Source organism: Aythya ferina (genome assembly GCF_964211825.1).
Source record: "Aythya ferina genome assembly, chromosome: 20".
In the NCBI taxonomy this organism is placed as follows: Eukaryota; Metazoa; Chordata; class Aves; order Anseriformes; family Anatidae; genus Aythya; species Aythya ferina.
In genome coordinates this window covers 5,533,330-5,559,256 of record NC_140318.1, presented here as the reverse complement: position 1 = coordinate 5,559,256, position 25,927 = coordinate 5,533,330, and the positions used below count along the sequence as shown (strand labels likewise).

The following is a 25,927-nucleotide window of genomic DNA, read 5'->3' as shown; positions in this document are numbered from 1 at the left end:
AAATAAAACGAACGCCGCAGCAAGGCGGTGGAGTCATGGGTGCTGCCGGAGCCTGGAGGTGGTTTCTGCTCCAAGGAAAGTGGAAGGAATGAAGAACAATAGTGAAAATGAAGCTGCCATTTCTCATCACCCTAATGCTTTTGTTTTCCCCCTTCTGTGATTGTTTGCCTTAGTCTGCTGCAAGTTCCTGCAAAGGAGCTGGACACAGAACTGAGTGCAATAAAACACCATTTCCCACTTTACAACCAAATGTCCTAATGTGTGCAAATAGCTCTTTTTCTTTGAAAACAGCCATAAACCCTCTGTTTCAGTCTAAAAAAAAAGAGTTAAGTTATTGCTTTGATATCCTTCAAAACGGCTTGCAGAGGCTTAGCAGGTTCTGACGGCATGTTAAGGGCCAGAGGGTCCTGTCTCCAGTGCATCGCATCTGTGTTGTGTTTTTTGTGTAGTTACAAGTACTGTGGATATTTCTATTAATATGTATTTGTTCAGAAAGGCATTTCCAATGTAATCATATCAGCTACGCTTTTTCAAGGGCGAAATTCTAGGGAGAGAATCAAAGATGCTTCAGAGCTGCTCACAGCTGCAGCCAAGAGCTGCAATGTGGTGGGAAAACTAGCAGGTTAATAAAGTAAAATAAAGTAAAATGAAAAATAAAATAAAGTAAAATAAAAAATAAAATAAAATAAAATAAAATAAAATAAAATAAAATAAAATAAAATAAAATAAATAGTTTAATAGAGGTAGTAGCACTGGGGTGCCCTGCACCTTCCCTGCTGGACGGGCCCCTTGCAAATGCACAAATTCATTAAAGCTGGGCGTCTAGCTGCCAAGGTAAATGCAGCTGGTGAAACAGGAAGGTATCTCCCTTACACAGAAAAAAAGAACAACACTTGTTCTCTCTCCAATTTCAATCCCTTTTCCACTTGCCTCTTGCAGAACTACATGAACCCACTGAAGCTGGTACTGACTCCCCAGGACATGGAAGCTATTTTCATCAATTTGGAGGTAACAACACAAACGCTGGCTTAAATATTTGCTCTTTTCATGGCAGCTTAGCTTCCCACTTATGAGAAGACTTTGAGATTGCACATTAGATTCCTGCCTTTCCATGAACAAGTTCGGTCCTCCATCTGCTGCAGAGCTTGAGTGGGCTTAGGAGATTTTTTTTTTAAGTGCTTATTATTAAAGTTGGGGATTATATGAACTCTAGGTAAGAAAATAATTTTATACAGTGGATGTTCCAAGGCTGGGCCTTGGCCTGTGTGTATTTTAGCTGTGCTTAGAAATGCTTTGGAAAGACAGCAGGGCTGTTTCAGAAGCAGGCAGGATGGAGAAAAATGAAGCCCCCAGCTGAGCAGGAGGGGCAGGGTGGTGTGGCAGAGATGTGTTCCCTTCAGAAAGGTTGGATGCTGCTGGTGTGGGCACACTGTGGGATCAGGGGGGCTATTTCCACACCCGCTATGGAGCTCTGTCAGCTTGCATTTGTCCTATCTGAATGACAGCCTTGTACTTATTGCCGTTTAGGGCTGATCTCACCCAGGAAGGCTTATTTTAAAAACAGCTAAAAAGAAAAAGAAGAGAGAATGACTGCCTGATGAAGAAGTGAACGTGCATGTCTTCAGGCTCTGTTTGCCCACTCGCTTTAAGTGTGTTTAAAGTATTGATTGTTTCTTCATTTTTAGGACCTAATTAAAGTGCACTTCAATTTCCTGCGAGCCATCGACGTCTCTATGATGTCTGGAGGAAGCAGCCTGGCAAAAGTATTTCTGGAATTCAAAGAGAGGTAAAAAGGAAACTCGGCCTTCAGACAACTCTGGTTTTCACAAAGGAGGGTTTCTAACTGCATGTGTGTTGCAGCAGACCACTTTCAGCAATTTATCAGCAATTCAGCAGCGAGGTGCTGTTGGGCTGCTGAGACATCACTTGGACCTGCCCTTAAACACAACACGTTGGGAGAGGTTTACCAGCAGGGAGACGGGGAGATAAAGGTGGGAAGGTTTTGATTACAGTGAGCCAGAATGGAATAAAACCTCTCTCCCCTGCATGGGCTTTAATGCTGTCTTCTCCTGCAAGCCCTGATGGGGATTTGAGGGCCTGGAGCATGGCAGCATCAGGCTCTGCAGAGAGACGTCTGTCTGGTTAGCTCAGAGCAGTGGTTTGCTATAAAAATCCCGTGTTTGGCACTGGCATTGCCCTGCACCTATGGAATGATGAATAAATGGGAAAGTTGCTTTCGCAAACAGAATAGGTTCTGTGTTTTGGCAGCTGCGAGCAGGGGTACCCCCGAACACAAAGATAAGGTTAATAAAAGCCTTTAATATCCTTAACACTAATCAAAGGCCTGATTCATTGTGGACTCATGCCAGGGTGTTATTTCACTGTGATTAAACCAGTGTCTAGACATAGAAATGCCATTCAGAAGTCAATAACTCCAGAAATACCATCTGCATTAATAATACACCGTAAGGTCAGATATTCCATCACTCACAGTGCCTCTTTTAGAAGGGAATGTTTCTTGGATTAAAGAAAAAAAGTTTCGAAAGAAGAATGCAAATAACTTAAAAATGCTCATAAAGCCCACTTAGGTGATTTTAATTTCCTAATTCCTGACTCGGCTCTGTGCACATGAGTGCTGTCCCCAGGCATGAATCCTTTCTTGAGGCTGGGATGGAGCTGTGCAGGCGGGGACAAGGAAGGGATGTGGGCATCCCTGGGCTGACCTGCATGGCTACACAGGAGCTAGGAGCTTGCAAGCTGCTGAGATCAAGATCTGGCCAATTACAGCAATTTTTGGTAAACAAAAGCCAAACCAAGAAAAGAAAAGAGAAAAGAAGAGAAAAGAAAAGAAGAAAAGGCCACTTTTCTATTTGTCACAACAAGGTTTTGCGTATCAGCTCAGAGCAGTGCAGGAGCGGAGCAAAGCGTCCCTGTTGCCGCTTCTGTGAGCTCGGCCACAGCAGAGGGGGTGCCCTGCTGGGAAATACGTAGAAAAATGTTAAGCCGAGAACTGCACCGGTCTCTTCAAGGAGAATAGGCTCCCAAAAGCGGGGAAGAAGAGTTTGGAGCAACTAGATCTGAACAAACAGGGTCCTTTTCCCCATAGGGAAAGGGCTGAGGGAAGGTGGCGATGTCCCCTGCTACAGCAAAGAGATGAGGGCGCAGGAGGAGACAGCAAGCTTGCATGGAGAGATGGCATTGCCCCACCAAGAAGTGGATGTGGGTTTCCAGAGTCCCTGTGCTGAGACCTTCCTCATCTAATGTAGCCATGACAAATAGCTCTTGCTCCTGTCCGCATCCTCGGAGACGCCCTGGCAAAATGATGCATTGCTATTCTGCTTTGCAGATTTTTTTTTCTTAAAGGAAATAGTTTGTAAATCTCTTTCTGCGAAGGCTGGAGGTTTGAATTTATGCTCCCAAAGCCTCTTCGAATCTCTCCAAGTGCTGGCAAGATAGATATTATTGTGCCCGCTCAGAAGTTGTCAAGGGGAAAAAGGCAGAAGAATAATCTGTATTGGCTGCGGCGTGGTCGGGGACTGCGGAGCCCATAAATCTCTCCATTCAATTACCTGCCGAGTCCGAGGGTCCCACGTTTACAGAGCGACACCGGGGCAGGTGCTGGAGATCGTCCCCATCGAGAAGCGAGGCCCCAGAATAACGGATGAGTTACAGCACCCGGCTGAATGTGTGTCTTATCAGCAGCAATGCAGTTAACAGCGAGGAACGGGGGGGGGGAAACCCAAACCTGTCACGTAGGATTAATGAGCAAGATGGAGGAGAAGGGGGAATCCACAGCAGAACCGCTCTGTTTGTGTCAGGTGTTTAGATTTGTAGCCTGGGGTGTCCTTACGGAGCTGTGCTGTGTTTCCAAAGGCTGTCACAGCCCTCTTTCCCCCAGTCCCCCCTTTTCGTGGTCTCAGGTGGGTCCCCTTCCCCTTCCCCTTGAAGCACACAATGCGCTGCTGCACACCTGAAGCTCTGCTGGGACTTTTCAGAAGACATCCTTGGGATTTAGGGGGCTTTGAAGCCTCTGGTTCCCTGGTGAGGTGCAATAATTACCACCCACGCCCACTCTGAGCTCTTCTCAAGAATGGAAAGTTTCTTCTCTGTATTTGGTGAAGCACCCGTGAGGTGTGCGCATTTGTGTCACTGCTTTTTGGGCTGTGAGCAGCTGGGACACAGGAAGCAGAAGTATTTTTGTGGGGAGAGGATCATAAAGACAAATACACAGGGCTTGAGCATTGCAAGGTCTGGTGGCAGCCACATTTGGAAATGCTCTCGGGAAATAGATTTTTATTGGTGTTTGGGCTTTTTCCCTCTGTGCCTGGAAGCTGCTTGCTTTTACACAAAGGCTCTGCCCTTGCAAACCATAGTGTGGCATAGCCAGAAAACCAGAGAGCTTCATGCTCGAGGAGGCACAGCACCAATTAAGACATCGAGGGGATTATGTCAGTGTTGTAATCTTGAGAAAAAAGCTGACTCGCAGCAGAAGAGCCGCTGCAGTGAGGCGCGTGCTTGGGCTGCAGGGTTCAGCGCTCGCCCCCTCCATGCATTTCCCTTCATCTGCTGCCCCTCGCTGTGGTCAGAGTGGCCCAAAGCATCCTATTGCTTTTAGTATTTGCAAGAGGGATTTGTCTGCTCTGCCCCAGACACAGGGGAGTGAGGGGCTGGGCTGGCTGGGGCCATGCTCTGGGACTCAGGAGCTGCTGTAGCTCCAGAAATGGGGCTGCACAGCCCCTTGTGCTGAATTGCCCCGAGAGCCTCCAGCTCTGCAAACTCCAAAAGATGTCAGCGTTAAAATGCACTGCAGTAAAAGCGTGTTAATACTAAGCAGTTACACAGGGAGTAGCTGTTCACCTTGTCCTCCCACCATGTACGTGCGTATAGATCTTGTATAACAGGTTATAACTGCCAGCGAGTGTTTCCGATTAAATTTGTGATTTTCCCCTTCCCAAGGCTACTGATTTACGGCAAGTACTGCAGCCACATGGAGTACGCCCAGACCACGCTCAACCACCTCATCGCGAACAGGGAGGACGTGCGGCAGAAGGTGGAGGTGAGCGCCTGGGGGTGCCGAGGGCTCCCCGGACCCTGCCACAGGTTTGGGAGGGCTGCGGGAGCTGCTGGCACGTTGGAAATGCTGGATTTTGTGAGAGACGGGGGCTGGGGACTGAGCTTGTGTTACCCCAGCTGGGAGCAGAGCTGGGGGGTTTCTTATCCTGGCCCCTGCTTGCTTCTTCCTCTCCCAACCCAAAACCATGCTCTGTCCTTCCTCCCTGGGGTTAAACCAGATGAAAGCATCTGGGCAGCTCTGTTTGTGCGCAGGACTGGCTGTGGACCAATTGCTGTCTTGGTAGAAACCCAAAGGCATTGAGCATCCACACGTGGGGACCCAGCTGGCTTCCCGAGATCCCACACAGTGCTGGGGACAGTCAGAGGCAAACCCAAGTCCCCACACAAGTGCCCTGATTTCCCCGCTGCCCTCCTGCCCCAGCACAAAGGCTTGGGGTAAATAGGGGCAGATTCAGGTGCTGAGCAGCTCAAAGGAGCCCCAGAAGGGATGTGCTGTTTAAGCTGCAGTTTTTCTCTAATTTCTGCTTTCGTCTTGATGCTGATCTGCGTTTGCGGGGCTGTCTGTGCGCCTTACCTTGTTGTCTGCAAATGTCCCTTGACTCTTTGTGCAAAAATAGCAACCCAATTTGGGGATAAGGCTGTGCATTCACTAATTACTTTAAACATCTTCCCCGGATTTTGCATCAAGCTATCAGGGTCCGAGCTGCATGCTCTGCTGAAGGCTTGGTTGCTGTGACATCCCCTTGCTCCTGTGCTTTTCTGTGTGCTCCCTCCCTCGAGGCAGCTCAGCTGATCCTCCTGAAGCCACAGAGAGGTCCTGGGCTAGCACAGCCTCGTATCCAAACGGGTCTGGGTGAAGGTAGCTGTGCAAAACTTCCTGTGATCACATTAGCTTATCTTAATGACTTTAATGCTTATCAGCAAAGCCACAGCAACTGTCTGCGTGCTTGCTCCTAGCCCCTTGCAAATAAAATGCATTAGTTCAAGCCAGTGAGGAGGTGAGTTAAGCTAATGCGTTTCATTTGACATTTCCCGAGGTCTAGGAGCACTCGCGTGCTCTCCTAATGAGCAGCATCTCATTAAGCTGCAGTAGCTCAGCTGCATGAGAATGCCTGCATTTGAGGGTCCAGCCCCTGTGTGTTATTCCTCGATAACCTCCACGGTGGCAGCCCTGCGAGCGGATCCTCAGCAGAACAGAGGTTACAGAAGCAAAACGTTACAGCTGTGGAACTGTGTGTTTTTTTATTATTGTGGGGTAGTCATTGTTTTCCCTCAGCTACTTCACTCCTGCCTTATCGATTTCTTTAATAGGAATGCACGCTGAAGGTCCAGGATGGGAAATTTAAATTGCAGGATCTGCTGGTGGTTCCAATGCAAAGAGTTTTGAAATACCATCTCCTGCTAAAAGTAAGTGTTTCAGCATTAGCACTTCCCTCCAGCTGCCATCCTCGCTGTAGTATCTTTTGGCATTTACAGTAGAGAAGGAAGCATTGCCAGAGGCAGAGTGAGGTTTGTTTTTTTTTTTTTTTTTTTTTTTTTTCCCCCCTTTCAAATGAAATAATTACTAGAGCTACTTAACACGACATAATATTTGTGCCGTCTCTTAAAGTATGGTGACCTGGGGTAATTCTGCACTTGTTAGCCACAAGAGGCAGTTAATGAATATCAAATAAGCTTGCATATAATCTGATTATGTGTGAAATTCCTGCCGTCAGCTCCATGTAACGGGTCTCTGCAGCACCAGCAAGTTGGCGCCGTCCCTGTCCCATGGCCGCAGCACCGATGCGGGCAGCTCCCCCCATGCATCCCCTGCTTTTGTGTTTCAGGAGCTGCTCAGCCACTCGTCAGAGCGCCCAGAGAAGCAGCAGCTGAAGGAGGCTCTGGAGGCGATGCAGGTACGGGTGTGTAGGTGACAAACAGCCCGGCAGCCTGGGAGAAGGCAGCGTCCCCGCCTTTAGGACACGTGTGTGCGTTGGGTGCTGTTTGATGGGATTGCTTCGCAGCACAGCTCTAGTCATCACCGTTATCTTCCTCCCTGAGCGTCTGGGGAAGCTGGTGTTTGTTGACAATGTAGGACTTTTCACTAATTACTGTTGGGGGTAAAGGGGCCGTGCCAAATTTGGCTCTTGGTTTTCTGGTAGGGATCTGGAGGAGCTCCAGCCGTACCTGCAAGCCTGGGGGCACGCCTGGAGTCAGCCCCTGCCTGCACGGTGTCATCCAGGCTGGGGGGCCTGCTCTCCAAGTGTATTTTTTCGAAGAAAATAATGTTTCCAGAAACCTAGACTTCTTGTGGCAAAACCTGGATTTGTTTTAAATTTTTTGAGGAGGTGTAGCTGGGGACTCAACCAAAGGTTTTGTGACTTGGGTACATCCCCTTGGGCACCCCAAATTCACAGCAGGACCATTGCCAGCAGAATCTGATGGGAAAGTGATGGTTGCATCCAGTTTTCCTCTCGTAGAGCACCACGGGATTCATCCCCAGCATCATTCGTGTGCTCTGAGGTCACTTTGTTTGTTTTCTACCTCCGAGCCTCAGCTTTTTTAATGACACTGCATTTCCTGGCAGTTACATAAGGCTGGTGACCTTTTTAGCTGCTATCCCTGCAAGCCAGTGAAGGCAGAGCCGATATGTAGGTCGTCCTAGCCGAGGTTGTGTAAAGGACATTGCATTCCCTCTCCACGATACATGACCGTGGCCTCAGATGAACGCTCTGGGCGAGAGAAGGGAGCAAGGGAAGGGATTCTTCCTCGTGCCGCAAATCACCTCTGTCCCCAAAATGTCCTGGCCGATGAGACAAAGTGACAAACCCGGTGACAGCTGTTAAACCCTGCTTATGGCCTCGTAATAACGGCATCCCCCACTACCTCTGCTAATAAATAAATGTACACAGTCCGGTTGCACTACAGAGTCAGCATTATTTGGAGGAAGCTGAGAGCTTTGTTTGCTTTCCCTGCCCCATCTCCAGGAGAGCGCGGATGCAATTCAGACCGCACAGGGCTCGCCGGGGGCGAAGGAAGCAGAGCAGTTTGATTTTAATTGATTTGTAAACCAAGGCTTAACATACAAGTAATGTTTTTCATCGAGATTCCAGCCTTTCTGTTTCCCGTGCTGGCAGACGCTATTATCCTGCTGTCCCCTCCTGAGAGCTGTGCAGGGGGTGCGTGCCTACAGCTGGAAGCGCGTTTCCCAAAGGGCTTCACCTCCCTTTTATTTTGCCCGCGTGGTTGCTAGCACAAGGCAGTGGCAGTTTGCACCAAAAAGCTGCTCGTGGAGGTATTTGGTGCGTGCATTGTCCCTCCACGTGAGCACAGAGCTGAACCCCACGGGACGGGGAGGTGAGGCAGGTTCCCTGGTAAATCCTGCAGACCCGCTCTGCACATTGCTGCCGCTGTTTCGAGCCACCGATGATCCTGGGATTGGGTTTCCCCTTTGCACGTGAGACAGATTTGCTCAGCAGAAGGGAACAAATGCTCTGCTGAACACTCAAGTGCTGATGGAGAATGCCAGCCTGGTTTCATGAGGCTTTTAGTTTTGTCATTCTTCATAACCGTCCCTGCCACTGGCTGGCCTGGGCACTTGGTGATGTTACGAGTATTGTCATGCAGACTTGTGATTATCATCTGTGATTAACCCTTCCTGTGTTGGGAAGCCGGGGAAGGTCTCGCCTGGAGGGTTGTCTTAAAAAATTCCCTGCTCAGATTTAATCCAAAGTGACAGGAGCTGTTGTTGAGAACAAGGAGGCTGGGAGCAGATCAGAAGCAAACGGGCATTGAAGATACAGTTGGAAGGATGTGAGAAGTAGTTTCAGTTGAAGGAGCTGGGTTCCCTGTCTGGTGGGTCAAAATTTGGAGAAGCAGGGAATTTTTCAGAGAAGATCAAGCACCATTGAGTGTCTCCGTATTTCTCCAAACCACCTTTTTGTGTGGTTGGAAATCCTGGAGTTCAGAAGTGCTGGATTTAGGGGTGCTATTGTGGGCTGCCAGCAGGGCCAAGCTGGGGCAAGTGCCCTTCCCAGCAAACGTGCATCCAAAGCAGTTATTTTACAGACGTGGATGTTTTGACAAAGAAGGCTGGCTTGGAGCTTTTTTATCCGGGGTGATGATGGGAATCAAGGTGATGAGAGCTGGGAGTAAAGGGTGCTGCCAGGGCTCGCACCAGGCAAAAGCCGTGTGTTGGGTTTGCCATCGCAGCAGGAGCTGTCTGCCTGCTCATATACCACTGGATTAATGCATTGCCCTCTTCTGGGAAATGGGAAAAATTGCAGCAGCTGCCTGGTTGAGCAGTGCCAGCACAGCACAGGGCACAGGGCATGCCCTGGGGTGCTGGGATGGAGCCCAGGGGTGCAGGCAGCGATGCTGGGTGCCAGGATGGGCTCCTTTGCTTCGACTGAAATCGCTGGGTTTTGTTTGTAATTCAGCAGAAATCTGCCAAGCTGCTTTTCCTTTTCTTCTGGTGATGCCTGTGCTCACAACACCCTGTGCTTTTTGGGTTCTTGCAGAGCTGCTTCTGGTCTCACGCGAGGAAAGGGGAGCGGGGGACACGTGGTGTCTGCTTTAGTGGAGGTGCTAGCTTTGTATGGGAACTAAAAATCAACACTCGCTTTTCTTTTCAGGACTTGGCCATGTACATAAACGAAGTAAAGAGAGACAAAGAGACTTTAAAGAAAATCAGCGAATTTCAGAGTTCTATAGAAAATTTGGTAAGTTGGAAGATTCTCGTCCCCAACTTTAACTAGATCAGGATGAGCATATTTGCTTTTTTGGTGCAGTTCTTACTGAATTCGTTGTGGATATTGCTAAGTTATTTGGGATGTGCTACCCAAGAAAGATCCCTGTGTTTTCACACGGTCCCTGACCATTGACAGTGTTCACACAGAACAGAAATGATTGCTTCATTAAAAAAAAAAAAATGATTTGGGTGTGATATAGGGTGGGTTTTGTGGGTGGTATTACACTGAAAATATATCTCCAGCTTTTGCTTATGCTGTTAGTGTAGGGGTGACCCAAGAAATCCCCAAATCAACTGTCATCTGCTACCTAAAGTAGTTTTCTTTTGTGGTCAAGGCAACAAAAAGCTGGCCTAGATGTTCATGCTCTTGAAAGTGCATCAAGGCCTAATTGGAGGAGGATGGCGTGTGCAATATGCACCTAATTCCAAAATCTCAAGCAGCTATTTTAAAGGGAATCTTATCTTCCAAACTCCAGAGGCCTCAAACACATGGTCCCATTACCATGCACCAGCCACCCCCCAGCACTCCTGTGCTTTTAGCCCTGAACGAGCCCATTAATTTAATATTCAGCAGCAGAGCTGCAGGCTAACGAGCTTTTCCCCCCCATTTGCGGTGGGTCAGCTGCAGGCACAGCTGCTCCGCAGGCCGGCTTTACGCTGGGGTAATGCAATTTGGGGTCTGACACCTGAGATGCTTCAAAAGGGCTGAGGGGGGAGATGCTGAGCACTGCCCACCCCGAGGGCTTTCCGGAGGCATGGCAGGTTTGGGTTCTTTAAGCCAAAGGTTTGAAAACGATGAACTTTTAATCGATGATTACTTAACAGAGGGAGGCAAAATGCTTAATTTTCAAGAGAAACCTGCAAAAAAAAATCTCAAGTGGGATCCGGGCCATTGCAGCTCACGGGTTTTGATTGAAGCAGTCATGATAATCCAGATCTGTGCGAACAACCAGACGTGGCACACCATAAAAACACATGCAAATGGGGGCATTAAGCAGCTCCTTCTCGACTTGCAGCAGGCGGAGAGCAGCTTTGACGTGCAGGAGATGAAATGTTAGCAAAGCGGTGACTTCTGTCTGCAGATCAATCCCACACACGTTCTGCTCGGGTGTTCCCTTTTGCTGCACGGGGCTGGAAGTTGTGGAGTGATTGGTGTTATGTATACAGAGCCCACATGGCACAGCAATGAAATAATTATAGACTGTACACACAGCTGGATAAAATATTTATTTTCCTGACTCGCGGTGACTCTTCATGGTATTTTTCTTTCTGTAAGAAGCACATAAGTGGGCTGATTCATGGGGCTCGGTGGTGGTGCGGCCCTGAGTAGTGTGCAAGCATTTCGAGCTGAAAATCCAACTGGTGATACTATCGGTTGGATTCCAACCTGCCCCAAAATGCCCAGTCCTGTTTCAGGATGGGTATCAAAACTACAGAGCCCTGGCTCCGGTTTTGTAGAAAACCCTGTAAATAAAACTTATTTTGTTGGAATTTTGCTTTCTGGAGGCCAAACCTTCCAAAACTACTTTGAGCCCTGCCTTGGGACAGGGTGCTGGTCCTCCTGTGGTCCCCCTCCTGGTGTCAGGGCCATGCTTGGGCTTGGGTTGCCCTTGGCGAGGGTGATCCTGGGCACAGGAGCTGCAGATCTGAGCCCCGCTTTGCTTTCTGCAGCAAGTGAAGCTGGAGGAGTTCGGGAGGCCGAAGATAGACGGCGAGCTGAAGGTCCGCTCCATCGTGAACCACACCAAGCAGGACAGGTGAGCAAGCAGCAGCATCCTCCTAAAAGATAAAAGGAGACCCTTCCCCGAAGTCCCCGATTGTCCCTGCTAGGGTGACACAGCCAGCGGAGCCATTTGGCTACTGCTGCTCTCTGCAGGAAGGGATAGAAAGCACAACTTAAAATTTAAATTTTGAAGGAGAAAAGCAGTCCTCAGAAGTTTCCCCCACCCCAAAACATGCCCTTTGTTTGGCCTCCCCCCTCGCCTCCGGGGCTGCTCTGCAAACAGCTGCTCGGTGACCTGTGCGCTGGGTTAATGCCTCTTGAATTACCTGCACCAGGCACGTGGCCGCCCATCTCCAGATATTTTGTGCCCGATTATTCAATTACTGCCTGGAGTCGCATTGACAGAAAGCACCATCGATGTGGAATTATAGCACAGGGGGAGCATTGAGCTGTGCGGGCTGGGGATGCTCTGCAGAGCTTCCCAAACCCTTTCCCCTGAACGGGGGCCGTAATTTGAGGTCTGACTGGCTTGCTTGTTTGTTTGCTTGCTTTGGGCAGGTATTTATTTTTATTTGATAAAGTGGTGATCGTCTGCAAAAGGAAAGGCTACAATTATGAGCTGAAAGAAATTATCGAGCTGTTCTTCCACAAGATGACGGACGACCCTATGAACAACAAGGACATTAAGAAGGTAGGTGGACCGGGGATTAGCTCTGCTGGAGAGCTTTGTGGAGCTGTTCGGGCCACTCCTTGGGCAGCACATTTCCAGCAGCCTTTTAAAATAGAATCAGAGCTCGCAAAATGCTGGAACATAAAGGCTCGGCTTTCAGGGCAGCCTTACAGAGAGTTGGGAAATGCTTACAAAGGTGGGGTTGGGCTTGATCCTTTGACCTCCAGCCTTGGAAAACAGCCCTGGAGAGGCTGGGATGGTTTGCCAGGAGGGAGAGAAAGCAGCTCCTGGCAGCAAGGGTTGGCAGGGAGTGGGGCAGGGAGGGAAGGTCCCTGGCAAGGCAATGCCAGCGCTGCCACCAGCCTGCCAAAATCAGCACTTGGCAAAGGAACATCATTTTGCCAGTGGTTTGGGGCTTAGCCTGCAGCCATGGAGGAAAACCTCCTCCCAGGTACCAGTTAGTTAATCCACCAAGGCGCGATGCAGGGAGGTGTTGTACGGATGGGAGCAGTGCCTGTCGGGTGAGAATAGCTGATGTTGCCACTTGGGTGCTGAAGAAATGCTGTTAGCTTTGTGTTTTACTGAAATGTGTTTCCACTTTGCTCTCCTATGCTTTCTAGTCTCATGGAAAAATGGTAAGCAAAGCACACAATTTTCTCTCGTGTTTCTCTGTGCAGTGTTGTAACGAGACAGGCAGAGCATATGGGCATTGGGCAGGTCAGATGGTCCTCCTGGGCTGTCAGGGAGAGGAGTAATGGCTGGGGAGGATCCACTGAAGCAGAAAAATCCGGGTTCTCTCATCTGCCACCGTAAAATCCCGTTTGGCCCTAGCGCACAGTGCAGAGTTGATTCAGGCATCATTAGCTGTAATGTGTTGTAGAGATAAAGAGCTGTTCTTCCTTCTTCCCTGCTGTTATCCACACAAAGGTGCTGTAGTCCTTCAGGAGCAGGGAAAGGGGCAGGAATTAAGAGTAATTCTTGAGAAGCCTGGATAAAAGTGTGCCGTGTCTTGTTGCTCTGCTGCTGTGAGAGCAGCGGTTCAGTCAGTTCTCTCGTTTCCTCTTGCAGTGGTCCTATGGCTTCTACCTAATCCACCTCCAAGGAAAGCAGGGCTTCCAGTTCTTCTGCAAGACAGAGGAAATGAAGAGGAAGTGGATGGAGCAGTTTGAGATGGCAATGTGAGCACCCAGCACGGGGGGAATAAGGTGTCTGGGGCTTGCTGACTGTCAGAGACCAGCTCCGACAGCCAAGCCTGTGATGGGGCGGTTCACGGGGGCTTGCAGGATGGGTCTCTAAAAGGAGTTTGGGCCCAGCACAAAATCACCTGCCCTGAGTGTTTGCACCAAAGCATTTCCAAATTTTGTCCAAAATGCAAACACCCCGTGCTGCGAGAGGCCCTGGAGGCAGGTCAGTAACCCCCATCCCTTCCCCTCAGGTCCAACATAAAGCCAGAGAAAGCCAACGCGAATCACCACAGCTTTCAGATGTACACGTTTGAGAAGACTACCAACTGCAAAGCGTGCAAGATGTTCCTCAGGTGAGCCACATCCTCCTGGCTTTTCTGCCTCTGCACTGAAACACAGAAGCAGGTCTTGGAGCTGGGGCTGAATTAAGGCTTTGTGACTTCTTTTATTTTTTTCGTTTTGCACAGAGGAACGTTCTACCAGGGCTATCTCTGCCCGAAATGTGGAGCTGGTGCTCATAAGGAGTGCTTGGAAATCATTCCTCCCTGCAAGATCGGTGAGTTATTTGTCAGCATTGGCAGCTTCTGGCAAGGAGGTGAATGTATGCCATGATCCCAAAGGTCTTCCCGAGACAGCTCCGTCAGCTGTTTGTTTTAACACCTACCAAAATCTGAGGATGCTGCCAGCCACTTCTCAGGGCTACAGTTCATAAAGGCCGATGGTTTTAAACACAAACAAAACACCAAAAATCAAACAGTCCCATCCCTGTATGGCCACAAATCACAGGAACTCTGTGCGCTGTGGGGTGCACATGGGGTGAGAAAAGGCCTTTAAGGGGGCTGGCCGATGACTTTTCCATCTGAAAACATTGGTTGGTGCACGCAGGAGTGAGCTCTGCAGGGTTCACGCTTGTGGTGAGGGGGAGAAGCCTCCAGACCCTGTAGTGCTGGGGTGTGGGAGGCAGAAATCCCTGTCCCCGAGCTAATCTGGGCAGATCTTTGGTGCTCCTGTGACCAAAGCTCAGCACTGGAGCTTTGTGGCAGGGAGGATATGGGGGATTTTCGTGGAGCAGCATCGGAAGGGGTTTGGGAAGGGAATGGAGAACAAATGAAATTTCAAAACTTTTGGTGCAATGAGAAAACGGCCAGGCCAGCTCCAGCCCCTCTCGTCTCTTGCCACCAGGCCCTGAGCCGAGCAGTGGCCCCAGCCCCTGCCTGGCTCTCCTTTGGTTCTGGCCAGATGTTGATGCCACTTTATGAATTCTCATGGCACCAAGAGAAGTAAGGGGTTTATGGCCTGTTAAATTAACCACCTGTTTCAACATGTCTCTTGCAGGTTCTTCAGCAGAGCAGGTACGTTGCTCAGTGCCCCTTTTCCCTCTCTGCATGGGGCAGGCCCATGTCCTCACCTGGTCTGGGCACGGGCAGCTCCTGGGGGGGCACAGCACCAATCTCGGGGGTCCCAGGCACTCTGGGGACAGGACTGGGGACTGACGGCTAAAACTGGCCTGGTTTACACAGCACCATGGGCCTTGGGAGGTGCCAGCACCTGGTTTCACATCACCCTGTCTTTAACTGGTGAGAGCTGGGGCTGCTGTGTCCTCACGGGGGCTTTTTCTTCTCTCTTTGCAGGATTTGCTGAGTGCTGGACCCGGTAAGGGCATTGCTGTATTGCAAGAGGGCATCTTGGTGGTAGCTGAAGGTGTCACCAAGACTTGAGCACATGGGGTGGGGAAAGCTCCTGGGAATGGAGCTTTGGGATCCCAGGCAGTGGGATGGGATGGGACGGGACAGAACGGGATGTCTGGGGCTCTCCTCCTGCCCTCCAAAGCTGCACTTACTGCCAGGTCTCCTCCCTGTGCTCGGCCCCTAACCCACCAGGGAAGAGCTTCCACCCCGTAAATAACTCCCTGTCCCAGAGAGAGAGGAGGAGAGCTTGGCGAACCTGTGCCAGATCTTCCTCCAAAGCAAACCACAGTGGCGCTGGTGGTGACAGGGGAACATCCTCCCACCCACGTGGGATGCACAGCCCCAGGCACTGCCCTCAGATGAGACTGTTAGTCGGGATGCTTGCTGCAACTTTATTCATATATTTGTTTATTTTATTTTCCTTCACTTCACACTAACCTGGACGGGGAGCCCTGGGCCCACCCTGCCCGTGCTCTGTCTCAAAGGAGAAGGAACAGTTTGTTTTTGTGCTTTTCCTGTTGAAAGGAAAGCCAAGCCTGGCAAAAAGAAACTTGAATCAAATTGCTGGTTTGGAAACACAGTGCAAGAGCACAGAGCTCTCTCTGGGCAGGGAGAGGCAGCTGGCGGCAGAGGTGGGGGAGCATTTTGAAGATAAACACTGTGGTTTTCGTGCAGTTTGTGAAGCTTATTTAATCTGCTGGTGTTTGCAAGACAACTGGACTTTGGCTGCAAGCTCCCAGGGACAGAGAGGTGCTCGGGTCCCAGGTCCTACAGAAATCCAGTGCAGGACGCCTGTTTGCAAGCATTTTGCAAGCGTTTTGTGGTCACGGGCATCGCTGCTGGACCTGGCAAGGTTCAGTGCTGACCGGGCATTGCCTGTTGAGAGCCTGTCTGCGACAGCAAAGTTCAAACCTGGGTGCAGGGTTTGGAGTTGGAGCTTTGGCTTGGCTCAGTCCCTCGCTGGCTTGTTTTCACTCACTGAACTCGGTCATCCATGTAACTTTAGGAGCCAATACTGTTTGCTGTGGGTGCTGATCCCTTTTGTTTTCATGCTTTCTGTCCCAAATTCCTGTCTGCTGGTGCCGTTAGATTTGTGGTTTACGGATAAGGAACAGCAGACAGCAGGGGAGTTATTGCAGTTTTGTTTTTTCTTAGCAGGGACTTAGCAGGAAACTGCTTTGTGTCTCTCCTCCCAGGTCCCAAAATGGTGGCAGTACAGAATTACCACGGGAACCCAGCGCCACCCGGCAAACCGGTGCTGACATTTCAGATTGGGGACGTGATCGAGCTGCTGAGGGGGGACCCAGACTCGCCGTGGTGGGAGGTGAGGGCCCTTTCCTCGCTGAGCTCTCAGCAAGTTTCAAACTGGTGTCACCTGCATCGTCCCTTCCCTTTGTCACCTTTCCCGTACTGTGGGGCCGGGCTGGGTCCACGGCAGCTGCAGTGGGGTCTGTCCCCAGCCCTACACAGCAGAATCCTTGCTCCTCTGCCCATCCCCAGCTGATTTCCACCTTCTGTGTTCTGCAGGGGCGGCTGCTGCAGACGAAGAAGTCGGGTTACTTCCCCAGCTCGTCAGTAAAGCCCTGCCCTGTGGACGCGAGGGTATGTGCTAAGCCAGGAGCACCTGCAGGGGCTACGGTTGGGTGGCAGGGGAACTTCTGTTGCACTTTGGGAGGCAAGAGATGCCCCAACAAGGCCTTTGGCTCTCCCCAGCCCATCCCAGTGGGATTTTTGGTCCCAATTCCTGCCCTGCAGTGAGCCCATGGTGCCACCTCAGGAGCCTCGTATCAGTTGCAGTGCAAGAGAACTGCCCCGCACTATGTTCAGTAGTGCTGTCAGGCACTTCCAAATTCAAAAAAGGCTCAGATAACAAAAAATGCAGCGTGCTCATCACAGGTGTTTTGGGCAGGGAGGGTGGCTTGGCTGTAACACTGCCCTCGCAGTAACGAGCCGTGCTCTCTTTGCAGCCTCCCAACAGCCGGCCACCATCCCGGGAGATCGACTACACGGCGTACCCGTGGTGAGTCCCCCTGAAAGCCAAAAAGATGCGTTGGCTTTGCTTTTTAGTTGTTGCTCCGTCACAAACCCACTCTGACACGGAGCCGAGTACGTGTTGCAGATGCTTTGTGTCCTGTCACAGTTGCACTGGTTCCAGGCACTGAAACCCACAGCGCCTGTGGGGATTTCATCACTGATGGAGAGGGACAAAAGGAGAGATTCTGCTCTTTCTTCCCCCTCGTGGTTTTTTTTTTTTTTTTTCTGAGCCCAGAAAATGATATGGGGAGGGAAGAAGAAATTCCCACCTTGTCAGGAGAGGTTTTGCTTCCCTTTCCTCCTGCTTCTTCCTGCTGGCTCCATCCAGGCTTTCAAGTTCATGAGTCTAAATTAGCATGAGTTTAAATTATCCGCAGCTCCCGCTGAAACCTGGAGAACAATTCCCAAGCAGTGGGATTTTCTAGGTGCCCTGGGAACAGGGGGGAATTCAAAGGGCATCGCTCATTGCTCTGCTCAGTGGTAGCTTCTTATCTCTGGGCACTTCTGTTTCTGCTTGTGGAGGTTCAGACGAGACCCCTTTTTCTACTTGCCCAACCTTCACACCTTTAAAAGACCCTCACACCTTTAAAAGAGATGCACCTTTTGCCTACAACATGCCATTGCTTGAAGGAAGCACTATCCTGGGAGGAGATTTGCTTTGGAAGCAGGGTGCTGCGTGGGGCGGCGCGGGGGCTTCACGGGGGCTTTGCGGGGTGCTCAGCACAGGTCTCAGCACCTCGGGCTCAGGTTCGCAGGGAACATGGAGCGGCAGCAGACGGACAACCTGCTGAAGGCCCACGTCAGCGGCACCTACCTGATCCGGGAGCGGCCAGCCGAGGCCGAACGCTTTGCCATCAGCATTAAGTGAGTGCGAGCTACCAGGACGGATGGGGTCGGAGCACGAGCATGCGTTTTCTTAAACGTCTTCGCCTCCTGTCACAGGTTCAACGAGGAAGTGAAGCACATCAAGGTGGTGGAGAAGGACAACTGGATTCACATCACGGAAGCCAAGAAGTTCGAAAGCCTGCTGGTATGTCCTTGAGGCCCCTGGGGCCGTGCGGCAGGCTGCTGCCAGTTGTGCAGAGCATCGCCCGGCCAAGTGCCCCCCGTCCTTTGCAGGAGCTGGTTGAGTACTACCAGAGCCACTCGCTCAAGGAGAGCTTCAAACAGCTGGACACAACGCTAAAATACCCCTATAAATCCCGGGAACGCTCTACCTCCAGAACCTTCACCCGCTCTCCAGGTAAGACTTGGCTTCCCCAGCAGGCATCGTCATGCTCCTGATGGAAATCCTCGCGGGCACGGTCTGAGCAAGGGGGTTACAGCTGCAGCCACCCAGGCAGTCTTTTAGCTGCTTTCCCCCTCGTGGTTTCCCACACCATTTTAAGCACCATTTGGTGCAGCGTGAGCACACTGGGTCCTGCCTGTCATGGTCAGACACGGCGTGAGCTGTGGGCTGTGTCATGGCGTGCGTGTGTTTTGGTGGCTCTGGTTTCACTGTCACTTCTGGTTTGAGTCCCAGAGGGACTCCTGTAGTGGGGCTGGTGGGAGAAAGAGCAAGTCTGCCAGCCAAAGAAACGTCAAAGTAAACGGAAAGCAAAATTTGCACTATTGCAAAATGTTTTGTGTGAAGGCTTGAGAGCAGAAACTACTTCACAGGGAAAAAAATATTCTTTTAAAACTTTTTCCATGATGTATTTTAAAAAGAATACCAATGGAAAATAGTTTTAGAAAGCTGATTAAGTATCTTTTCCAATCAAATACACCCCTAGGCTGAGGGCTGTGGTCAGATCTGCCACCAGCTGTCTCAGCTTCAAGCCTGCGCTCGAGACCTGCTGCATGCTTTGCCCTGTATCTCTTCGTCGGCTTTTACAGCATTGTGCATTACAATTTATTTATTTTTTTTTTATTTCCCTTTTAATGCGTGTTCTGCATCTTTCTGTTTCTCTCTAACCTCTTTGCAGCCTCCTGCGCTTCCTACAACTTTTCTTTTCTCAGTCCTCAGGGCCTCAACTTTTCTTCTCAGAGCTCCTCCAGTCCCTTCTGGTCAGGTACCAGCGCCTCTCCCCCCGGAGAGACCTGCAGCATCCCCAGCTTGAAAGCCATCGCAGCGCGACCTGCCTGGTCCCTGCCGTCCCTCTGCCACCCCTCCAGCCACCTGCAGGCAGTTCAGGGGGTCCCCAGCACTGCCCTGCCAGGGACACAGCCTGGAAACACGTTATAATTAACCAAGGTTTTTCTGGAAGCAAAATGCGCTCCCCCTCTCCCCAAAATTAACTCAGGGAGAAGACGGAGTTGTTGCTAATGAGAAAGGGGATTTAAATTAATGAAAAACAACTCTAGCGCATTGGGATCTCATGATGTACTTCAAGCTCGACCTGCTAATCCTGTGTGTTTCACCGAATGAGCATCGGCATCTCACCATCTTTCAGCCTGGTTTTCCTTGCTGTGCAAGGAGACCACCTCAATGTCCAGCAGCTTTTGAGCTCTGGGATCTCAGCCTGCTCAGGGGCTCCATGCCAAAGAGATGGGGAACCTGGGTTGTCAAATGTTCTGTGGCTTCAGCTCCCTACGGAGAGTGCAGTGGAGCTCTGGCCTTAAATTACAGAGCAGTGTCTTCCTCCCTATTTATCAGGGATCAGAGCAAAAATGTGTCCTCTCTATGCTTTTACCTTTCAGCATGTTCTTTAGGCTAGGCAGGGAAAACCATCTGCAGAGCCAGATGTGCTTTCCTTAATGCTGTGTTTGGGAAGAACACAACTTTTCAAGGTATTAAAAAGTAACAGGGAATTTGGGATGCTTAAACTGCATAAAAAGTATCACAGAAGTGAATTTTTGCAGAAATGGGCTCTGAGCAAGCTCCTGATGAAAGAGTTCAAAGCTGTCGTGACTCTTGCTCCAGCCTGGCAGGGATGAACGAGCCCTCCAGTGATTGCACATTGTGTGTCTGGACCGCCTCCATCACCATCCTCATCTCTGTCCATCCCGAGAGCTGAAAATCTGGGCAAAGCTTTCCCTCAAACTTAGTTCAACCTTGGTTTGCAAACTTTTTAAAATTTAAATTAACTGTGACAAATCCTGGGACAAAAAGGGCTGCTTCACCAACACCTGATGTACCTTCAAGGTGTTTTTTTCTTTTCTTTTCTTTTTGCAAACTCCCCAGAATGTGCATTTTTTCCCTCCTTTGCTTGCCCTGCAGTGATGGGACCCATCCTGTCCCTCCCACCCTTGCCCTCCAGCCCTCCTTTCCCCTGCCCAGGTGCCAGGGCAGGGAAGCCGAGCGCTGCCCCTGCTCTTCCCCGGTCCCCTGCTGTTCTTCTGTGCACAGGGCTCCATCTCTCCTCCCCTCTGCCCCACGTTTCCCTGCCTGAAGTGATGGAGATCCACCACTCAGCATCTCCAGGAGATCCCAATAAATCAGTTTTTCGAAGTGGTTCAAACACCAGCAGACTTGGCCAAATCTCCTTCTGACAGGGTGGTCCCATCAGGTGTGGGGAGCTGTGCGGCACCCAGACCCGGTGTAAATGGTGGAAAAGGATTTTTCCGTGGTTTCATCGTTAATCATTATATATTCCTATGCAATCTTCCCTTACGCCACCTCCTTCCCTTCTCAGAAATGCCCCTTACCCTAGCAATCCCTACCAAGGGGTCCCAGCCCCTCGTGGGCAGCCAGAGGGGGCTACCCTTGCTCAGACCCCAGGGCTCTACATCCCCAGCAGGATTCAGTTCACCCCTGACCACCCCAGTCTGACCAGTTCAGATGAGACCAGAGCCGATCCGAGTCGCGGCACTGCAACGGGAGCCGGTGCCACGATGGAAAACCCAGGTTGAACCCCACCGAGCTTTCCCCAGGCTTCGGCTGCTCGGTGGGGTTGCTGCTGACGTTTTGCTCTGTCCCCTCGCAGTGTTCACCCCTCGGGTCATAGGGACGGCGGTGGCACGCTACAACTTCGCGGCGCGGGACATGCGGGAGCTGTCGCTGCGAGAGGGCGACGTGGTGAAGATCTACAGCAGGATCGGCGGCGACCAGGGCTGGTGGAAGGGGGAGACCAATGGAAGAGTAAGCGCAGCTGGTGTCTTGTCCCTTTTCTCACCGTGTGGTCCGGGGGATGTCCAGATCTGCTCTTCCCCAAGCCTGCGTTTGGGGAATTAACGCAGGAGTGGTTCTGTGAGGGGAAGGTTCAGCAGCCTGGGGAAAGGCTGCAGGTTTGCACCGGTGTCCCACAGGGATCACAGCACTGGGGACACGTTCCTGACATCTTTATTGCAGCCATGTACAGCTGCTAGCTGTGGGTCACCGTGCAAGCTTTGGGAATGGCTGCACCACCTCCCCATCACCACTAAACATCAGAGGGTCTGACGCAGGGATAGGGCTGTGTCCAGCACCGTGCAAAAAACTCTTTGGGAACGCCGCATGGTGGCACCAGAACAGTTCCTGGAGATGGGACACGAGCCTCCCGACTCCTCAGCTCACCTCTCCGTCTCCCCCGCAGGTTGGCTGGTTCCCCTCAACGTACGTGGAAGAGGAAGGGGTGCAATGATTGCGGGGATGCCTGCTGGAAAGTCGTCGAGCGCCCAGAGCGAGCCGCCGCAGCCCGTGCACGGTCGTCCCGGCCCCCAGGCTCCACGTGCGGCGCGGTGGGACTCCTGCCAGGACTGCCGAGAGCGCCGCCGCTCCTCGCAGACTCTTTAGCGACCAGTTCCTCTGTACAGTGTGTGTGCGTGTGTGTGTGCGGGCCTGGGGGGTGCCGCTGGCCCCGGCCGTGCGACGTGTATAGAAGACGGGTGGTCGGGGGGGGGGTAACACACGCGGAGCAGCTGCAGAAGTCCCAGGAAAGCCGCACGCCCCTGCATGGACGGAGCTGAGAGACTCTGTGCTTGTCCCTCTCCCCGGGATGGTGTCCAGACCTGTGTTCCTACAAGTGTTTTAAAGCCCACCGTGGTGGCGGTGGGAGGAGAAGCTGAAGGCCTGGGGGTGCAGAGGTGGGCGCACGGGGGGCCGGGGCGGAGGGGGTGGCTCGGCCGTCCTGCCCTGCGCTGCCTCGGTGCTGCACATCAGGATGGCACTCGAGGGAGCAAAGCAGGGACACCCTGCTCAGGACGAGGAGCAGCTTCTGTTCGTCTCTGGAGGATGCCAGCTGTGAACCAAGGAGCGCGGCCGGACCTCGGATGTAGGCTGGAAGCAGACCCTCAGGTCAGAGCAGGAGGGCACGGAGCCTTGCGGGCTGCCCAAGCCCCTTTGTGCACAGCTCCCTCAGCCCCCCCGCCTTGCTGAGGTTGGAGGGGGCAGCCCGGGGTGCTGAGCGGCTCCCAGGAGGGCTCGGCACGTTGCAGGACTGGAGGCATGCCTTGCCACAAAGTAGTTTTGGAGGCCACCGGGCGAGCGGGAGCACCCCTACAAGGTCCATTCTCCTGGCAGCCATTTCACGTCCCACCTCACTGAGCTCATGGGGTGAACCCACATGAGTAAGGGCTACGGTTCCCGAGTCGCGATTTTATCTCAACGAGTCCCGAAAGCATCTCTTCTTTCCCAGCTGTGTGCACTTTTGGGGGTCGTGAGCGTCGTCCCCTCTCTTCCTCCCCCAGGCTGTTACTGCTGCTGCTGCTGCTGAGGGAAAGGTCCGTCTGTCTGTGCATTGCCACTTTGTCCCACGTCCCGTCCATCCGAGTTCGTTCTTCCCATTTCGCAGCCCCCGTAGCTGATAGGCAGTGCTGCTGGGTGGAGATCCAGGCCAACATCTTCCGCCGGGCACTGGCTTTGCCATCCAGCTCCAGCATTTCCTTCCGAAATGCTCCGTTTTGAACAAATCCTTGCGTGTGTGTGTGCGTGTGTGTGTGTGTGAAACAAGGAACAACTTCCCTGTCTCCTGTTTCTGAGCTCTGGGAAATGCCCTCCCATCTCTCTGAAGAAGGGGCGTTTTGAGCTGGTGCTTCCATGCCCCGAAGCTGGTCCCCTGGCGCTTTGGGGTGGTCTCACTGTGGGTATCGTGCTAGCACAAACCTGGGGGGTGCTGGCATCGTGGGGGTCCGCGGTGCTGGGACAGCCCTGGCACCCAGTGCCACGCTGCATCCGAGTCACGTGGAGCAGCAGTGCCCTGCTCAGGATATTAAATGGAAAGGTCTGGGGCTGAAAAGGGAAATGTATTAACTGGGGGACTGAACTTTGTGGCTCGGTGAGAAGCCCGGAGCCAGGCCAGTTTGCTCCCCGGTGCTCCTGGATAGGGCCAGGAGCAGAAGGGCTGCGTGGGGAGCGGGGTGGGTGTCCTTTGGACGGGGACCAGCCGGGCTCGTGGCTTTACCAAGGTACTGTTCGGTGCTACCCTCTCCCAGGCCATCGGTGCTCAGCTCGGGGTACATCCAAGGAGTCTTGTTTGCGAAAGGAGCTGAACGGGCCGTGCTCTGCAAGGAAAACCCCGCGGTGCAGCCAGCGAGGCTCTCCTTTGAAGGGCCACGCTCCGATTTTGGTCATTTTGGCATAACCCAGGGCATTTTTAAAGCAGGTGAGGCGCACACACGCACACACCGGAGAGAAAATGACTGCTGATGTTCTGCCTCAGACACAGCTAAAGCCTTACGCCACCCCCCAGCCCAGAAGCCGTGCTCCCCACGCCGGTGGTGGGCACGTCCCCAACCGTGGGGGCTGCGGCGCTGCTCCCGTGCCCCCCAGCCCAGCCCCGAGCCCCCTCCTGCAGCCAGGTCTCCCCCCTCGTGTTTACTGTTGTAAGAAACTTGTTCAAAAGATTGTCTCGTTTGTAAGTAATTCTTCAGCCATTTTGCCACGGTATATATCTGTGAATAAGAAGGGAAATGTTTTTTTTTTTTTTTTTTTTTTATGACGGTGAGAAAATTGTATATATATTTTAGTTCATCACGGGACGTTCAGAGTTGCAATGGGATACGTTGGAAAATAATATGTAAATTCCTTGGGTTTTTCCTTTGCACTGCACTAACTGAGGTAGAAGGGGCTCGGGTGGAGGGGATTTAAAGATCAAACTGTTTATGGAATAGTTGGTAGCTGGGAATTTGGAAATCATTTGGAGTAGCTTGTAATGCTGGAATAGAAACTTTAGCTGCTACTTAGAAACCCTTTTGCATGTGGTTTTTCCAGACCTTTTTAAGTTACAATACATCCAAGTAAATTCCACAACAAAAAAATAAAATAAAGTGTAATTTTGCTGATAATTTTATTTTTTTCCCCAGCCATGATCTTTACTGCCCGTAAACCTGTGTCCCTTCCTGGGCCAGAGGGCTGGGTTTTGGGGTGGGGGGGCTTCTTGTCCCTGAAGCCCTTTAATGCCACAGGGAGGGGGCATTTGGCCACTCCAGGAGATGGATGCTTATGGGGTTGAAGCCTTTCTGATGGTCAGTGCTCAGAGCCCTTCCAAAACCCAGCTCCTGTGGTTCAGACACGGCTCTTCCCAGCGAGGCAAGGCTGCAGCAGCCCCCCTGGGACGCCTGCTGCCCTCCTCTTGGTCCATAGACCGCTCCCCCCGCAGCTGTTCCCGGTGCAGTTGTCCCGGATTCCTGCCCCTGTGCCTGGGTGGGATTTTCAGGGCTTTTATTCATTTCTGAGTATCATGTTCTGAAATCCCACCTGGCCCTACACACAGCAGCATTTTCCAGAGCAATAAAAAATAAAAGGAAAAAAAAAAATCACACGGTCGCTCGTGATGAGCTGCCCAAGGTGTTTTTGGAAGCAAGGGAAGGTTTCACCCCAGAGATGCCACAGTGAGCTGCCATGGCGTTTAATTTATAACAGCATTTATTGTTTTCTGCTCTCGGAGACCCCACTGCTTGGTTCTATTTGCTTGGACTTTCACAGGGTCAGCTGAAAGCTGTAGGGCTGAGCAGGAGGGGTTTACTCACAGAGACAGGGTGTTAGCAGGGCGCTAACTTCTGGGTGCTGGTTTGGGGAGATGCTGCACCTTGGTGGAGGTGACAACCCCTGTCTGCCACAAACCCCTTCCCTGTCATTGCTGTTCAGCCTCAGGAAGGCTCTCCAACACACGCTGCGTGTGAAATAGCAGTTTTGGGTACTTGGCTTCCCTGCCAGCGATGGGCTTCAGCTCAGCCCTGCGCAGTTTCGGGTACCGCTGGGGGACACCCACAGCGCTGGAGCCTGGTGCAAGAGCAGGTAAACGCAGAAATCTGCTTCCACACAAGGTCCTCCTGGCTCTGGGGATGTCACTGCCACCCCAGGGGTGTCCCCACTCCTCGGTGGCAGCTGGTGACATCTAACCCTCCGGGGGTGGTTGGAGCAGTCTCAGCCAGGTGGGTGCCGCGACAGCCGGCTCCGCTCGGCTCCATCTAACCCCCCCAGGGTGTGCACGGAGGGGATAAATGGGGCGTTTATTCCCCGTGCCCAGCCCAGCCAGGCGCTGTAACCAGACCAGGAGCAGCCTTCCCAAGGGCATTAACAGGACGATAAATCTCCAGCCCCCAGCCACGGCTGGCAGCTGGCTCCAGCCCTGCGCGGCCCCTTGTCTGCTTGCACCCTGGAGGGAGGAGGCGGTTGCGCCAGACACAAGTTTTATTTTATTTTATCATTTTTTTTTCTGCAGCAATAGCAGCTGCTGATATAATCTTGCCCCATGAGCTGGGCTCACCGGGGCTCTGAGCAAACACGGCGCCGAGGGGTGGTTGCGTTTGCTGGCTGCCCTCTGCAAACAGCCGCTCCTGCTCCGTGCCGCGGCCCCCAGCACGCCCCATGGCCCCGGTGGCCTGTGGCCGGCCAGCGTGTGGCCACCTCCCTCCACCGCCCCGCTGCTCCCTGCCACGGGCACCTTGGTCAGCCCTGGGCACCAGCACGGTGGCTGTCTGGGACCC

The 25,927-nt window shown here is 52.0% G+C and overlaps 1 protein-coding gene across 2 annotated transcripts in view; it reads left to right on the top strand.

Annotated features, from left to right (window-relative positions):
* Positions 1–24,302, top strand: part of VAV2 (vav guanine nucleotide exchange factor 2) — a 123,554-nt gene extending 99,252 nt beyond the window's left edge. The window contains exons 7-28 of one of the 2 annotated variants that reach the window (XM_084494304.1): positions 940–1,008; positions 1,686–1,786; positions 4,957–5,056; positions 6,385–6,480; positions 6,900–6,968; positions 9,687–9,773; positions 11,474–11,559; positions 12,084–12,216; positions 13,264–13,373; positions 13,631–13,732; positions 13,847–13,935; positions 14,715–14,731; positions 15,011–15,032; positions 16,264–16,391; positions 16,595–16,669; positions 17,035–17,087; positions 17,849–17,965; positions 18,044–18,131; positions 18,221–18,344; positions 19,066–19,152; positions 21,007–21,161; positions 21,595–24,302. In XM_084494304.1, coding sequence (XP_084350430.1) covers positions 940–1,008; positions 1,686–1,786; positions 4,957–5,056; positions 6,385–6,480; positions 6,900–6,968; positions 9,687–9,773; positions 11,474–11,559; positions 12,084–12,216; positions 13,264–13,373; positions 13,631–13,732; positions 13,847–13,935; positions 14,715–14,731; positions 15,011–15,032; positions 16,264–16,391; positions 16,595–16,669; positions 17,035–17,087; positions 17,849–17,965; positions 18,044–18,131; positions 18,221–18,344; positions 19,066–19,152; positions 21,007–21,161; positions 21,595–21,642 — 1,956 coding nt within the window. In that variant the 3' untranslated portion in view covers positions 21,643–24,302. The remainder of the gene's footprint in view (positions 1–939; positions 1,009–1,685; positions 1,787–4,956; positions 5,057–6,384; positions 6,481–6,899; positions 6,969–9,686; positions 9,774–11,473; positions 11,560–12,083; positions 12,217–13,263; positions 13,374–13,630; positions 13,733–13,846; positions 13,936–14,714; positions 14,732–15,010; positions 15,033–16,263; positions 16,392–16,594; positions 16,670–17,034; positions 17,088–17,848; positions 17,966–18,043; positions 18,132–18,220; positions 18,345–19,065; positions 19,153–21,006; positions 21,162–21,594) is intronic. The other variant, XM_084494303.1, reaches the window with a different exon arrangement.
* Positions 24,303–25,927: the final 1,625 nt, after the last annotated feature.